General features: G+C 35.8%; 1 protein-coding gene and 1 pseudogene across 1 annotated transcript; one reads left to right on the top strand and one right to left on the bottom strand.

Moving 5' to 3' along the window:
* Positions 1-5,868: 5,868 nt before the first annotated feature.
* LOC147532848 (amino acid permease 3-like) lies at positions 5,869-12,410 on the top strand (annotated as a pseudogene).
* A 1,278-nt stretch (positions 12,411-13,688) lies between these two features.
* On the bottom strand, positions 13,689-15,499 carry LOC147532849 (Glycosyl hydrolase family 35 protein). The gene is made up of 3 exons (XM_086648492.1): positions 14,974-15,499; positions 14,350-14,414; positions 13,689-14,236 (listed from the first exon to the last, which is right to left on the bottom strand). Exons 1-3 carry the CDS (start codon positions 15,074-15,076, stop codon positions 14,006-14,008), a joined length of 399 nt encoding a protein of 132 aa, XP_086504618.1. The 5' UTR covers positions 15,077-15,499; the 3' UTR covers positions 13,689-14,005.
* Between the last annotated feature and the right edge of the window lie 350 nt (positions 15,500-15,849).

Raw genomic sequence — 15,849 nt, forward strand, 5'->3', positions numbered from 1 at the left:
AGTATAGGTCATCTCCACTCATTGCCAATTGGTTTTGAGTTGGATGGCCACAAACTCAACAATCCGCTACCACCACGATCACTATCACTCTTCAGCCTTTTTCTTTCCTTTATCTTCTTCCTTCTCTCTCTTTGTTCATCATTCACTATCTCTTACTTCTTCATTCTCTTTCTCTACTTTGTAGTTCTAGCGGAGGAGAAATCCATTCATCGAAATCCTCCCAGATCCTAAATTCCAGACGAATATGGAATTTGGGAGAAAATGTAGACGAACAGTTTGTCTGGGATCTAAGAAACCCATACAAACGGTTCGTATAAAATCTAAACCCAAAATGAATTGTTATTCTAGGTAATCTGGTATATACAAGGATTTTGGGAAGGGAATCCCTCTTCTTCGACACTATAGAGTGTAAATAAAGAAACTGAGCGAAAGAGACAGAGAGAGAGAGGAAAAGAATTGAGAAACATAGTAGGAGACGAAGAAGATAGAGAATATTGTGGTGGTGGTGGTGATGGTTGAAGGAGAAGAGAGAAGAACAAGCAAAAAAATATTGTTTCATTTTTATTTTTGAACTTCTTGGAATGGGAAGTGTCGTCCGGGCATCGTTGGTGACCCTTCTCCTAAGACAAAAAGAGAAGATAAATCAACCCAAGATAAATAGGTTAGAATATTTGAAAGAAAGAGTAAATAGAGAAAGAATCAGTCAAATGTTAAAATTGACTTAATTAAATTGATTAGCGAAAAAACTCAACAGGGAGTCATATTAAAGGTTGTTCATCTTTAAGGGGTCATTTTAGAAAATTAATCATATATAAGAGGCCAAAATGTAATAGTCTCAAAAGAAACCATCTGTGGAAAATCTCATTGTTTATATCATGGACCGATTAGACCCTTGGGGTCTTGGAGTAAAGACATATTAGTAATAAGTTAACGAGCAATCTCCGCCGACCTAGCTAACCGAGGTGGATTATAGTAGTTGCCTAGAATTACTTTTTTTTTCTTTGCCTAGAATTACTTATCAAAGTTAAAGTACTCTCAAACCAAGTTGTCCTTAAAATAGTATTTCACATATCTTATTTGTATATAGTTTGTTTTTTTTGTTGAAGGAATTGTATATAGTTTGTTTGTAGTAAGATGGGACTTACAATAATATGTTTGTCCATGTCAGTAGGAGTCCAGTTACTTCTAAAAGGAAGTCGATTAATATGCTAAAAGAATGTCAGTTTCTCTCTGGTGAAGAGATGTGTTTTATTTTAAATTTGGTTCACCAGACTCAAATAGCGCAACAGTTGTTCAGTCCTACTCGATGGCGATGCATGTGTTCCTGCAACTAGATAGATATTTACCACGACCACCTTGTAGTGTGCTAGATGGTATTGTTTGTATACAATAACATAAATTCTGCCTAGTTTTTTTTTGTTGATATAAATTCTGCCTAGTTGGTAATAGAAAAATAAGTAATTAATGATATTGTTGTTTGTTAAGAGATTATTTTTGGTGTTTGCTTGACATGTACTCCATACAAATAATGTAAATTCTTCCAAGTTGATAATAAAAGAAAAATAAGTAATTATTTATGGTCCAAACAATTTACATATTTCTGACTTATTTACAAAAGATTCTTGTTCTTCATTTTCTAGTTGTCTGAAAGGAGATCTGTTTGGATGTAATCAAAAATCCTAATAAAGAGTAAAGAGTAAAGACTAAACTCTTTACAGATGTACGAAAACGAAAAAGAAGAAGGGGGAGGGCTTCAATTGTATGAAACAGTAAATTTAGAACCCATCTAAGTCATCCTAATAAATATATTGATCCTTTACAGATGTATCAACTTTTAATTTAAGGATAATCTTATGGGGGTTAATGAGTTAATCAATCGAGTCCAGCCCCAACCCTACCTAGAGAAAGTCACTTTTATGAGGCTTTTTGGTTTGTTAAATGGTTTCTTTCACTCTTTCTTCTAGGTAGGCATGCAAAGAATTCTATATTTTATGAACAGTCCATTAAATTGAATATATTCATGATGCTCCCTTAATCTTTAACTTTTTTAGTTTTTCTTTCACAAAAAAAACTACTCCATTGTAAAGCATATAAACTGATATTTTTGTCGTTTGAAAGGTTGACTCCAATTCAACGAAGTCATTACAAAAGCATTTTTACATCATCAAGATGTGATAGACACGATAACTGTCTGAAACTAACCTTCACTATGAATCAAACTTGAGACCTCCAGAATTTTGAATAAGTCTTAGTGAAACTAAGGTAAAATAAAATCCTTTTGTTTTGTGTATTTGATGGGATTTGATTGCTATATAGCACTGGTTGATGTAGAAAAGATATCAAAATGGAGTGGTTCATTAAATTAGCTTTTCTTTGTTTTTGTTGCAATTTGATTAACTTAGCTTGAAAATGAAGAAATCTTGTAATGGTGGACTAAGTGCTTTTAATGGCAACTTTATATTTTTGGTGGCATTGTCTTTTGGATTTTTCCCATGTTTAAAGTTGAGGTTCATTTTAGAGTAGATTTAGGGAGTCAAAAAAGTACTTCAGTTGTTGAATGTTGTTGTAGTGGCAACCAATTAACTAACAATCACTTCATAAGATTGATTGGGTTGTGTTTGGCTGTAAATACATGCTTTCCAGTTAAAGAAACCAAAATATAATCACAATTTACCAAGAGGTTCTCCGGCCATTGACTATTTTTTTTTTTTGACAGAAAAGCTAATTTCATAAATAACATCCTGAGGATGACAAGAGTACAAGCTTATAAATCCAAAAAAAGGATCAAACATAACATTCAGACAAAGTTATGGGTTCAACAGGGATTGCGCCAACTCATGTGGGGCAGAGTTAGCTTCTCTGAGACAGTGTTTTATTGCCACCTCTCTATCCGTTAGATAGCCACGTATTCGATCAAGATCATTTATCAATCTCCAAGGGGAAGCATCTCGTCCATCCAAAATTAGGTTAACCAGGACCAAGGAGTCCGTCTCTATTTCGAATCTCTGCAGCCCCAATCTCTCAGCTACAAGAAACCCTAGCTCCATTCCCCTTAGTTCACTATGAAGAGATGAAACCGGTGGGAAACTTTGTACTTCTGAATCTATCGTCTCTCCTCTCCAATTTTTTGCGACTGCTGCTGCTGCTGCTCTGTCCCTCTTGAAAGCTCCATCAACATTGATCTTGATTCGTCCATATAATGGTGGGTTCCAAGCTTTGTCCTGTAAAATATTCGAAAAAGAAGAAAACACAGATAATGAAGGAAATCTTTTGAGGTCTAAAGAAATGTTGTGCCAAGTGCGATGCAAATCGAAATCTTGGTTTTGGAAGTGCTTTTCATTCCTGGCTTTCCACCAATGCCACAACAGATAAGTGTACTTGTACCATAACTCGTTCGAATCCTTTCCTTTATTTAGAATTTCTTTGAGGTTTTGAATAGGATCTTCTTTTAAATCTGTGAAATCGATATCCTGCAACGAGAGAATGAATGCTTTAAATGTCTTGCATGTCCCAAATAGATGGGTATTTGATTCGATCTCATCATCTGGACACATCTTGCAATTTTGATTCGTCTGTTGGATTATGTGATTCATATTTGATAAAGTTGCAATCCCATTATGTATTAACCTCCATATAAACAATTGTACCTTCGGATCCATCTCTTTCTTTTTCCAGAATTTCGACCAAGGGAAATCACCAATTTCATTCGGTAATATTGGTCTGACTTTAATGGTTGTATAAAACGATTTTGTTGTGAATCGTCTTTGTTCTGTATTCTTCCAAATGAGTCTGTCCCTTTCACCTGTTGAAGAAATTGTGATGTTGGTTATAGCAATGATTGATTCTGTAGTGAAAAATTGCTGTAGCAGATTTATTTTCCAAATTTTGGAATTTGTATCAATCAAGTCTGCGACCCATGTTAAATTTTGTGGTAGATTCTGAGTGAGTGTTGGAATATGTTCTCTCATTTCAGGAATCCATCTATCCTCCATTATTCTAGTGTCCGAACCATCTCCAATCATCCATATGGTGTTATTTTGTAAAGTTGTTCGAACTTGAAGCAATGACTTCCAAAATGGTGATGCAGGTGAATTTTTATTTACACTCCAATAGTCTTCCTTCTGTAGGTACTTAGCACTTAATAATTTAACCCATATTGCATGTTTGTTTGTGAGAAATCTCCAAGCCATTTTTGCTATAAGAGATTCATTGACCTCCTTTAAAGATCTTATGCCTAGGCCTCCATGCTTTTTAGAACTTGTTATTATATCCCAATTGATAAAATGTATCTTCCTATCATGTATCCCATGTCCCCATCAAAATGATCTTTCTTCCCTCTCTAATTGATTAAGTACACCTTGTGGTAATAGTTGATAGCTAAATGGATACACACAGAATGGACTTAATACTGATTTTATAAGTACTGTCCTACCTGCCTGTGATATAAATTTTTGTTTCCATCCTGCTAGAGTTTTCTTAAATTTGTCCTGTAGCCATCAAAACTTTTTATTCTATTACCTGGTTTTAGAATTAGAGCTCCAAGATACTTTGCTTGGTCTGTCATGATGGGTGCTTTCAATGTATTGACAAACTGTTGTTTGAGATCAGGAGTGACTCCAGAGCTAAAGTAAATGGATGATTTTTCGTAATTCACTGTCTGTCCTGAAAACCTGGAATATAATTCCATAAATTCTATAATAGAAGTGAGATTAGCTGATGTTGCCTTACCAAAAATTATCAAATCATCTGTAAACAGAAGGTGTGAGATTGAAGGACAAGATGAATTTATTTTGTATCCTGTAAACAAACAATTTGACTCATAGTAATAAATAAGAAGGGAGAGGGCCTGAGAGGTAAGAATAAAAAGGTAAGGGGATAAGAGGCATCCTTGACGAAGGCCCCTTGTGCCCCTGAAATTACCATAAAGTCGACCATTTAGCTGAATGCTAAATTTAGGTGTTGTGATACACTGTAAAATGAGATTGAGAAAGGGGCCAGACAGGCCCATGGCTTTAAGCACCGGCCATTGACTATTAAGAGATCATTGATTGTATATCAATTTCTTCTCTCTTTTTTAAAATTTTGTATTTTCTCTGATGGGTTCTTCAAACGAAAAAGCGCTTAAGAATTTTGATTAAACTCATCCTGATGTTGTCAGATTTGGGATTTATTTTTTCCTTAAAACATGATACCTAAGATTTGATTTTTCCAAATAATGAAATTGAAACAATCACAAGAATTAACATTTTCAACAATTTCATTTGCTTTCTGAGCTTCTCCTTATATAGTTTCTAGTTTCCACTAGATTTATAGGCGAAGAGCCGAAGACCTCCTATTAAACATGAGTATGACTCGTATTACTTAAACCTATCAAGCTAAAGCTAACCAAATTACCAAAGACGTGTGCCAACAAATCCAATGAATACGAATTTGACAGATATGGGAAGTAAAAGATGTTAACTTTTTTTTTTTTTTGTTGAAAATAAAAGATGTTAACTTGAAAATGAAGAAATATTGTTATTGTCCATTAAATGCTAGTGGCACCTTATACTTGTTGACCTTTTTGGAATTTTCCCATGTTCCACTGGTCTTAAAGGAAACTTAAGTGGTTAAATGATGTTCTAATAGCAACTAATTAACAAACTTAACAACCACTTGAAATGGGTCTCTATCGAGTTTTTCTAAGGGTTGTGTTTGGCTGCAAAGATATGGTATACTCAATCCAGTTACCATCCATGTCTTTGACATCTCCGTTTGGGCTAAAACATTTCTTGATTCCCGAGGTGCCTTTATAAAAAGTGATGGCGCCCATACAATCTCGTCTCCCATTTAGAAATTTTGATTATTGGTTTCATATCCAATGTCAAAATGCAGAATGGGGTCATCTGGTTTGGCCTAGGCCCACTATAATGAAGAAGTTTGATGAAACCTATAGGTTACCCTGTCTTCTTCATACACACATGAGACAAGAGATGGAAACACGAGTCCAGCTGAATGGGTTCATGAGTTTGTTTGGAAAGAATATGCTCTAATTAGCTTCTTTTTGTTCTCTTTGGTTATTGGCTACGTTTCCAGTATCCTTGTTGAGTGCCATAAGACTGTTGGTGCTGTCTTTACCAAACCCAACTACACTTTCATGGGTGTTATTGGCTCTAACCTTGGTAATTATTTTTTTCTCTTTATGTTCGACCGAATCATCTACTTTATTTATTCTAATTTCACGAAGTTATAGAAATTTGGAAGCAATCTGACTCCTTCGTGAAAACAAAAGAAAATAAATATAGGATTTCGTCTTCTCTGTTAGATGAAGAGGAGACCCCTTTGCCAAATCCAACAAACATAATTTTTTTTGAAGTTTTAGAAAAAAGATGAGGAAGGAAGATAATTTTTCGTTTTGATTTTTTAACATTTTAAAATATTTTACTCTTACTTCAAATGTCCATTGAATTAACGTATTTAGAAGTCGGTCTCCTTTCTAATAAGATCAAAATTTAGATGATCTCTTTGAAAAAACAACACCAACAAAATAATCGTCGCTTTCCCAAAATCCATAAATTTATTACAATTTGCAAACAATTGTTTATACAATTACCAAATGTTTGGAAGTTGTTTTTGCCTTCAAACAACATAAGTGGTGATTTTTTTGACATGAAGAGATAGTATAAAAAATACATTAAGATTCATGAATTGAGTAAGTTTAGATTGAAAAAGTTGTTTGTAAATAGCAGTCAATTTAGTTTTTTTCTTTAATACTAACTTTTAAGTGGTTATAAGGTCAAATCTTGTGGGCTACCAAATACACAATTACAACTTCTAGAAGCATGATGTGAGATTATCTCATTTATTAAATTTAAATGATAAAATTTTGATTAACTAATAAGTTCAGGATTACTTTCTTCTAATGTGGTATTTAGGGTAGCAAAATTCTCGAATTATTTCCACAAGATCGGGTGAAAAGGACTCATTTGACATATTTAGCGTATGCATGATAATTTGTGGAGTGGCCAAAATCATTTTCTTTCAAATTCGAGACTTTAGTCAAATGCCACGGTAATCTACCGTTTCTACAGTCATGTCATTTATAAGTTCAAAAAAAAGTCATGTCTTTTACTTAAAATACCATTAAAATGGGTTTTGGAACCACTAAACTTGCATGTGTAATTTTTATTTTTAATTCTATTCCTACTAATTTGATTTTTTTCGAAACAATAATGTGCGAAGGTTTACCTAACGCTTAGTTGTTGATCAGGAAGAGGAGAAACGAAAACCAATCTTATAACTAGAACGAGCACTGGAACTGCAATTCGGCCTCCAAATATTAGGGAAATGATGCAGGGGCACCCCGCATGGAGACTAATTCCATGACCGGACCCGGTCATGGTCCAACCGGCCAAGGAGAGAAGACTTAGAAAGTTCTTATTTTAGTATGTTTATTAATTAATTTTGGTTTAGGAATTATGCTATTTTAATATTTCCAATAATTGGAAAGGTCCAGAGTTAGTCCAGTTATTTAGGCAAGTTGCAGTATTTAATTATTTAGGAATTCTAATTCAAGTCTATCTAGGAAAGTCCAAAACCCTATAAGAGGGATATCTAGTTTGTCTATTATTTTCAGATTTGAGAAAAAAACCCCATTGAAGTTTTAATAAAGTTTATTATTTAGAGTTATTTGATCTTTAATTTCATTGTTCTTATTTAGTTATTTCATATCTTTAATTCCGCTGCGTTTCTACATCAAGTGGTATCAGAGCCATAATTTTTTTTTTCTTCATCACTTTTATCATCATGGTTAATACTACTACTACTACACCAACTAAGGAGAAATCACCAACTTTCTCTTCTGAATGGGACAACATTAAAGAAGGGCTATCTGCAGGAAGAAAATTGGAAGAAGGGTTCAATGAGTACAAGAAGGAAACAACAAAAAAATTCGACAAAATCGATAAAAGATTCGATCAACTCAATGACTCAATCACCATCATCTCCAAACAACATGAAGGTATGTGTAAAAACCAAACTCCACCTCCTACCACTATCACACATCAACCCTCACCACTAACGGGCACCACCACCACCACAACCACTCGGTTTCCCCCTCTAGGTTTCTCCTCCGAACCGACGACACCACTCTTCGGCCACACCATTAGCCACCCTCCACCGATTATAACACCACCCTTCACCACCTCCTATCAGGGCCGTGGCTGAGAATTTCGGGGCCCCGTGCGAAATACCAATTTAGGCCTTTCGTACTACAAAAGATAGTCCAATAAATCGGCTACATAGGTAAAAAAATGCTATATTTGAGTATGAGAATGTTTCGATCTTAATATAAATCAAACATGACCATGGGAGAATGAGACTTTTAGTGAGTTTGACTGGTTTACAAGATATAAGAAAATGATTTCTCTGTACAAAATATAGGTTAGAATTTAAGTGTTTTTTTACCACGACATCTTTTATGTATATATACATATTGTCGAAATTTTACAAACATCTTAGATTTTTGTTTCTTAAAACACTTTAAAAGATGAAAAGAATGCATATAAAATAATGAAATAACTAAGAAAAAGTTCAACATAAATACAGTACCTAAAGTTCAACCATGAAAACTAGGAAAAAAAGGAAAAAAATGTGTCTTCTTTAGGCCTTTCGTACTACAAAAGATAGTCCAATAAATCGGCTACATAGGTAAAAAAAATGCTATATTTGAGTATGAGAATGTTTCGATCTTAATATAAATCAAACATGACCATGGGAGAATGAGACTTTTAGTGAGTTTGACTGGTTTACAAGATATAAGAAAATGATTTCTCTGTACAAAATATAGGTTAGAATTTAAGTGTTTTTTTACCACGACATCTTTTGTGTATATATACATATTGTCGAAATTTTACAAACATCTTAGATTTTTGTTTCTTAAAACACTTTAAAAGATGAAAAGAATGCATATAAAATAATGAAATAACTAAGAAAAAGTTCAACATAAATACAGTACCTAAAGTTCAACCATAAAAACTAGGAAAAAAAGGAAAAAAATGTGTCTTCTATGTGACTCGAACCAGGGTATGTATCATGGAAACCCACCTGGTTACCAACTGAGCTGCTAGAGCTGCCGTGATAATCTAGATACCTTTAACTATATACATAGGACGGATTTAGGTAAGAGAAGAGAAAGTGGGCCCTTTGTGGTGGGGGGCCCTGTGCGGGCGCACAGCCCGCACCCCCCCATCCACAGCTCTACCTCCTATTCACCAAACACATTTTTTCCAACACCTAGCTACCCCCCCTATACCCACTTTTCAACACCACCATCATTCTCCTTCCCCGAGTCGACGACAACACCACACCGACCACCACCCGAGAGCCACCTCTCGGCCGATCACAATACCCTCACCACTCCACAAACCAACAACCGAAACATCACCAACCTAACCCAACCAATTGGCCCTTTAGGAACCGTTACGACCCAACAAGATCCACGTACCCTTTACCTGTATAACCGATACCCATCATTCCCAACAAACCCAATCGAAACCAACCAACCGTACCATCAACATCACTACCAATACAACCCTCATACCGAAACACGATCAACCACCACACCTTTTGATCCGGTCACACCACCTTCACAACACCGTCGCCCCCTTGAAACCGAACCACACCACAACCTCCCTTTCCAACCCGACAACACTACCAACCAACGTCATCAAAACCACCCGGTCAACCGAAACCGAGACCACCTCTCCACCAATTCTCTAAACCGTGACCTTACTACCACTCTCACCCGTCCAACCAACATACAACAACGACAAACTTTGGGAGTACAAAGCAACCAAACCGAACGTGATCACTACATTCCACCCACCGACATCGAATCTCCAAATCCTAGTTCATCATACCGTATTCGAATGGAGGTACCTTCATATGATGGTTCGATTAATATTGAAGATTTCTTGGATTACGTCTCTAGACTTGAGATATTTTTTGATGTTATGCAAGTTGAAGGCCCTGAACAGGTACGTTGTGTAACTGGTTATTTATCTAAAACTGCTCTTACTTGGTGGAAACAGGAATCTGAGAATCTTCGTTTATTAAACCTTCCACCTATTTCTTCATGGTTAGAATTGAAACCATTAATGTTCTCCCGTTTTCTCCCTCCGGATTATGAGAACCAACTATGTGTTGATTATTTACGTTGCCGCCAAGGAAGACGTTCCGTTGAGGAATATGCTTCGGAATTCCAAAGACTTATTACTAGACTTAATCTCCCAGATTCAGAGTCAATGAAAGTAGAAAAATTCAAGGACGGACTTCGTAATGATATTAAAGATTTGGTTAATTTGAGAGCTTTTAATTCGGTTTCTGAATGTATTAGTGTAGCTCGGTCTTTTGAATCTGATTCACGTTCAATTTTTCGAGGACATAGTACGAGAAATCAAACAGTCAGAACTCTACCAGATGAATTAGATCAATCAAAGCAGGCGGAAGACGGTACTAAATCACTAACAGAAAATCCTTATAAAAAGCCTCCACCAGTTAAATGTTATCGTTGTTTTGAAACAGGCCACTATTCTAATGCTTGCCCCTTTCGCGGTAAAGCTAATTTGGTAGAAAAGAAAGCTGATTCGGATACAGATGAGGATCAATTTGAACGAATTAACACTATTCCCGACAATGGTGATAGGGTTATGTTACTCACTCGACGAGTTCTTTTCACACCTTTCAAGAGGAATTTATCTCAACGAAAGAATTTGTTCGTTACACGGGGAATAGTACTGAATAAAGTTTGTACTATTGTGATTGACAATGGTTGTGTAGAGAATTTGATTTCTACTAAACTAGTCACTTTCTTGGGTATTCCTACAGTGATTAAATCAACACCATATAAAACAGCTTGGATTCAGTCCGGTACTACTACAAGAGTTGATCATGTGTGTACTATTAATCTTTCTATTGGTTCTTCTTATGTGTCTACAGTTAATTGTGATGTTACAGATATGGATTTATGCCACATCATATTAGGACGGCCATGGCAATCTGATGTTGATGCCACTTACCGTGGTCGTTCGAATGTTTATGAATTTCCATGGAAGAAGAAGATTGTGACATTATTACCAATTGAAGATGGATCGGAGGAATTACATTCTCTTCACAAACGGTTCGGGACGAACCTCTTGAGGGAAGAGGATGCTGATGCAGGGGCACCCGGCATGGAGACTAATTCCGTGACCGGACCCGGTCATGGTCCAACCGGCCAAGGAGAGAAGACTTAGAAAGTTCCTATTTTAGTATGTTTATTAATTAATTTTGGTTTAGGAATTATGCTATTTTAATATTTCCAATAATTGGAAAGGTCCAGAGTTAGTCCAGTTATTTAGGCAAGTTGCAGTATTTAATTATTTAGGAATTCTAATTCAAGTCTATCTAGGAAAGTCCAAAACCCTATAAGAGGGATATCTAGTTTGTCTAATATTTTCAGATTTGAGAAAAAACCCCATTGAAGTTTTAATAAAGTTTATTATTTAGAGTTATTTGATCTTTAATTTCATTGTTCTTATTTAGTTATTTCATATCTTTAATTCCGCTGCGTTTCTACATCAGGAAAGCTTCCAAGCACTTGGAGACATCGCATTCGCGTATTTCTACTCGGTCATCCTAATTGAAATTCAGGTACAGACTAGAACGAAATAGGAAAGGTTAAGCCACTACCACCCCATTCGGGATATATATAATGCTTCATTCTGTGCTAATATCTGATTTTCCTCATAAATAGGACACGATTGTGCGGCCACCACCAGAAGCGAAAACCATGAAAAAAGCAAGCCTAGCAAGTCTGACAATCACCACTACCTTTTACATGATCTGTGGATACATGGGTTATGCTTCATTCGGCGATTGTGCTTTCTACAACCCAAATCGGCTGCTTGACATCGCTAATGTCCCAATATTAGTCTCTTTTATTGGTGCATACCAAGCGGACTGCCAACCAATCTTTGCCCTCGTCGAGAAATGGGCAGCACAAAAATGTCCTACGATGGACTTCAACACAAAAGACTTCGAAGTACCAATCCGTGGATATGGCCCTTACGATCTCAGCCTATTTAGACTCATCTGTCGAACCACATTTGCTGTACTCACTACAATTATACCAAAATTTCTTCCATTCTTCGACGACATAGTGAGGATTCTTGGAGCCTTTGGTTTTCGGCCTCTGACCGTTTACTTACCCATGGAGATGTATATCGAGTACAAAAGAAGATACCTAAGTGGAGTACAAGATGGCTTCCCCTTCAAACCCTTAGCCTTGTTTGTCTTAAAATCTTTGTTGCAGCTCTTGCAGGATCGGTCTCGGGGGTGTCATCCTTGATCTCTAGGTGTACAAGCTCTTCAAAACTACCTATTGCTCATGAATTATTATCGATGATATAAATTGTTGATGTTGCAATTGAGTTTTCGGCATAGCTAGATATTAATGCATGCCTTGATATATTCTATGTTCATAACAATAGCTTCTTTAAGTTGTTGTTATTCCTGTTGACTTCTCCGGATGTACTCTGTTGTTGTGCCTATTAAAATTAAAAAAGAGGGAATTGGAGTTTTTCATGTGATATCCAATGTCAGTGGTTTATAATAAATTTACAAGTTAAATTTGAATACATCTTTATTATAGATTATAAAAGCCCTCTAATCAATAATTACTAGCAATAAGGAATTAACATTTCAAACATGTAAGAACTTTGTTACTAGAATGACTGAAGAGCAAGAGCAGCAGTTGAAATAGAGGCATCTGGAAGAACATGTAATAATTTAACTGGATTCTGAACTAATCTAATCATTCATTGATTTGTGATATAAAGTGTATAAATAAAGTTAAGGCAGAAATAAATAGACTTTCAGATCTTCTAGGACAGCTTGAGGGCAAATCCAACGTGGGGCTCGGCCCTGAATTTTGGGAGTCCCGGGACTTTGTCTCAATTCCAACGTCGGGGTTTCCAAATCCAAAATATGTGCACGTGTGGTGTATGCGTGTGGGATTTGTGTTTTAATTTTCACCCATTAAATTATTGGTTCTAATATCGTTATTTTACTTATTTTTTCTGTTTTTCGATTATGTGTTTGTGAGGGAGTTATTATGAATTTGGTTTTCAATCAATGAAGTGTTATTTACAAAAAAAATCAATGAAATTCTATTTCAAAAAAAATTACATCAAAAAAGATTTACATTTAAAAAAATTAAAATATTTTATTACATTTAAGAAAAGAAAAATAATAATAAAAAAAAAAATGGGGTGGGGGGACCCACCCCAAAGTGTACTCCCAACTAGCCGTTGGGAACTCCCAACAGCTACTTTTGGGGGCTGGGAGCCCCCCAGCCCCGAACTCCCGAATTGAGCTACCAAAATTTGAATTTTGGGAGCCCAACCCCCATACACAGGATTTGCCCTTAAGGGTCTTTAAGATCTCACTTTGTACTAAAGTCAAAATCAAATTTATGGTAGGTGATATTTAAATAGAACAGATGGTGCCCAAAAATCTCCTCCTGTTGACCTAGGGTAGGCTGCCAGATCCAATGACAATACAGAAGAGACATTGGTTTGGCCTAGGCCAATTATAATGAAAAGCATAAGGGCCACAAGATCAGCAGGTTCAGATCCACTAGTAAGAAAAATGGATTTAGGAATGTCTTCATAAGGATTCACAATGTAGGTAGATATATAAACCATGATAACATAACCATCACAAACTTGTTACAGGAAAAAAATAGTACATGCTGAAAAAAAAAACAATAAAAACACTTGGACAAACTTAAGTTTTATTCAGTTTTAGCTTGACAAAAAGCTCAATGGGATCGATCTTAACGACCGATGTAGGGGCAACCAGAGTTATTTACAGACGATATTGTCAGATTTGTGTCTCAGTTACGAGTTCGTTACGGGACTCTTTGTTGCCTTGTTAGACCAACGACCTTAATTACAATCTCATAGATTCTATTAGTAGGCTTGAGTTAGGGAGAAGAACCGTAGTTAGAGCGACTTGGTGGAGTTGTTGGAGGTGTTGGCTTCGGAATATAAGGCATAAGAGGAGTTCCATGCTCTATCGGTCCTGCGTGTATGTTAGCTTTTGAACTTGGAGCTGGATCAATCTGTGGGTAATCCTCCACATCAAAATTATTTGCATTATCCCTTTTCTTCTCAGCACTACCTCTTCTCGGTTTCATATAGCTTTTCATGATTCCCTGCAAAAGGGGGAGGGGGGGACGAAGTAAAGACAATTTAATCGCATAATCCATTGTTGTTGATGTCGATCTATACTCGTGTATTAGAAGAACCATATATATGTATATTATACCTTCAATTTTCTGTTATGTTTCAATTTCGTAATCACATCGATCTCATAGTTAGGATAGACAATATCTGCATTAACAAATGCAAATTGTAGTCATTAAAGTGATTTAAGTAGATGGATAGCAAAAATTGTCAATGTACATGGTTAAATTCGTGTTTTCTTTTGGTTGTGTGTCTACTCCAAAATCCAAAGCTGACATTTTTGATACTTGATGGGAATAGAAATCTATCATTTATTAAATTTTATATCAAAAAGTAAAAAAGTAAAGTTAATATAGGAATGAATGGGCTTTCGAACCTCATGAAAATGATTTTAAGAGTCTTTAAATGATCTATAGAGCTCAAAATGTCTTTCATGGAGACAATTATAGTGTTTACTCAATTCATAATGTTTCGTATAACGAGTGTACCCGTGCATGTCCCGTATAAAAGAAAATTACTCTTTTCGATTACTTGTACTAGTTCGGAACCTTAACGACAATTGGGTATTTCTTGAATCAAAACTACCATCCATACCTCAAAATTAGGGTAGTTAGACAAATAAAACTTTAAATAAAGATATACATGTAGTCTAACTTACCCAAAACAACATTCATTAATTTTCAGTGGAGATGGAGAGACCACTTACCATGAAAGGACAAGCTTGTGTTGTTGCTGTTGCTATTGAAGGAAAGAAACATGAAATTTGTTCCTACCAACATGAGCAAAACGCATACCACAAAAACCCTCATTAAAGAAAGTTCCCCCAAAACTAGTACTACTGAAACTGAAAAGGGAAAGGAATAAAGATTCAAACTGGGACTTTGGTTCTTTATTTTGTTCTCTCAGAAACCCTTATCTCTATCTAGATCAAACCCATTTTGGATAAGAGAAACTAAATTCCTAATTCATTTGAGAATTTATGGTTACCACCAAGAAATCAGTGGAGGAATTAACAGCATTTCAGAAATCTCTGATACCCAACCAAACAACCCATCACACTTGTATTAATGTTTTTTTTCATTTGCATTCAATTAGAAGGAGCTTGGTGCATGTGGTGGGTCATCTACTCTCTCTCTCTCCTCCTTAATTCCTTCTTCAATGAAGTGAAGGGACATACATGTGTTTGTGTTGTAAAAACAAGAGAGTGTGAAGAGATTTTAAAGCTTGGGGGTGGTCAGTGCCTCAGTGGTGGGAAGATGAGCCTCTCTGCCATGGATATATGATTAGGCCTAAGGACGTCAGGCTATTTGCCACAACATTTTTCCCCAATAAAACCACAAGATTTTTGTAGACACTTTTTTTCAATGTGAGAGGCCCAAGTCTTACATAACATGTTTATAAATGTTGAGTGAAATATTGTCAACTTTGACCAAGTCAAGAAGTTAAAATATTGGTCAAATCACACACGTAGAAACTATTACTACAGTCATCAAGGATAGATCCGACAGAGCCCTGCCATCTATGACCTAACATGGGAGGTTGACATGAGTTTTTTAAGCGTCTTAACTTCGAGATAAACCAG

The sequence above is a fragment of the Eschscholzia californica genome, unplaced genomic scaffold (genome assembly GCF_041429995.1).
Source record: "Eschscholzia californica isolate CP2 unplaced genomic scaffold, dmEscCali1.0.p SCAF_6, whole genome shotgun sequence".
NCBI classification, from domain to species: Eukaryota; Viridiplantae; Streptophyta; class Magnoliopsida; order Ranunculales; family Papaveraceae; genus Eschscholzia; species Eschscholzia californica.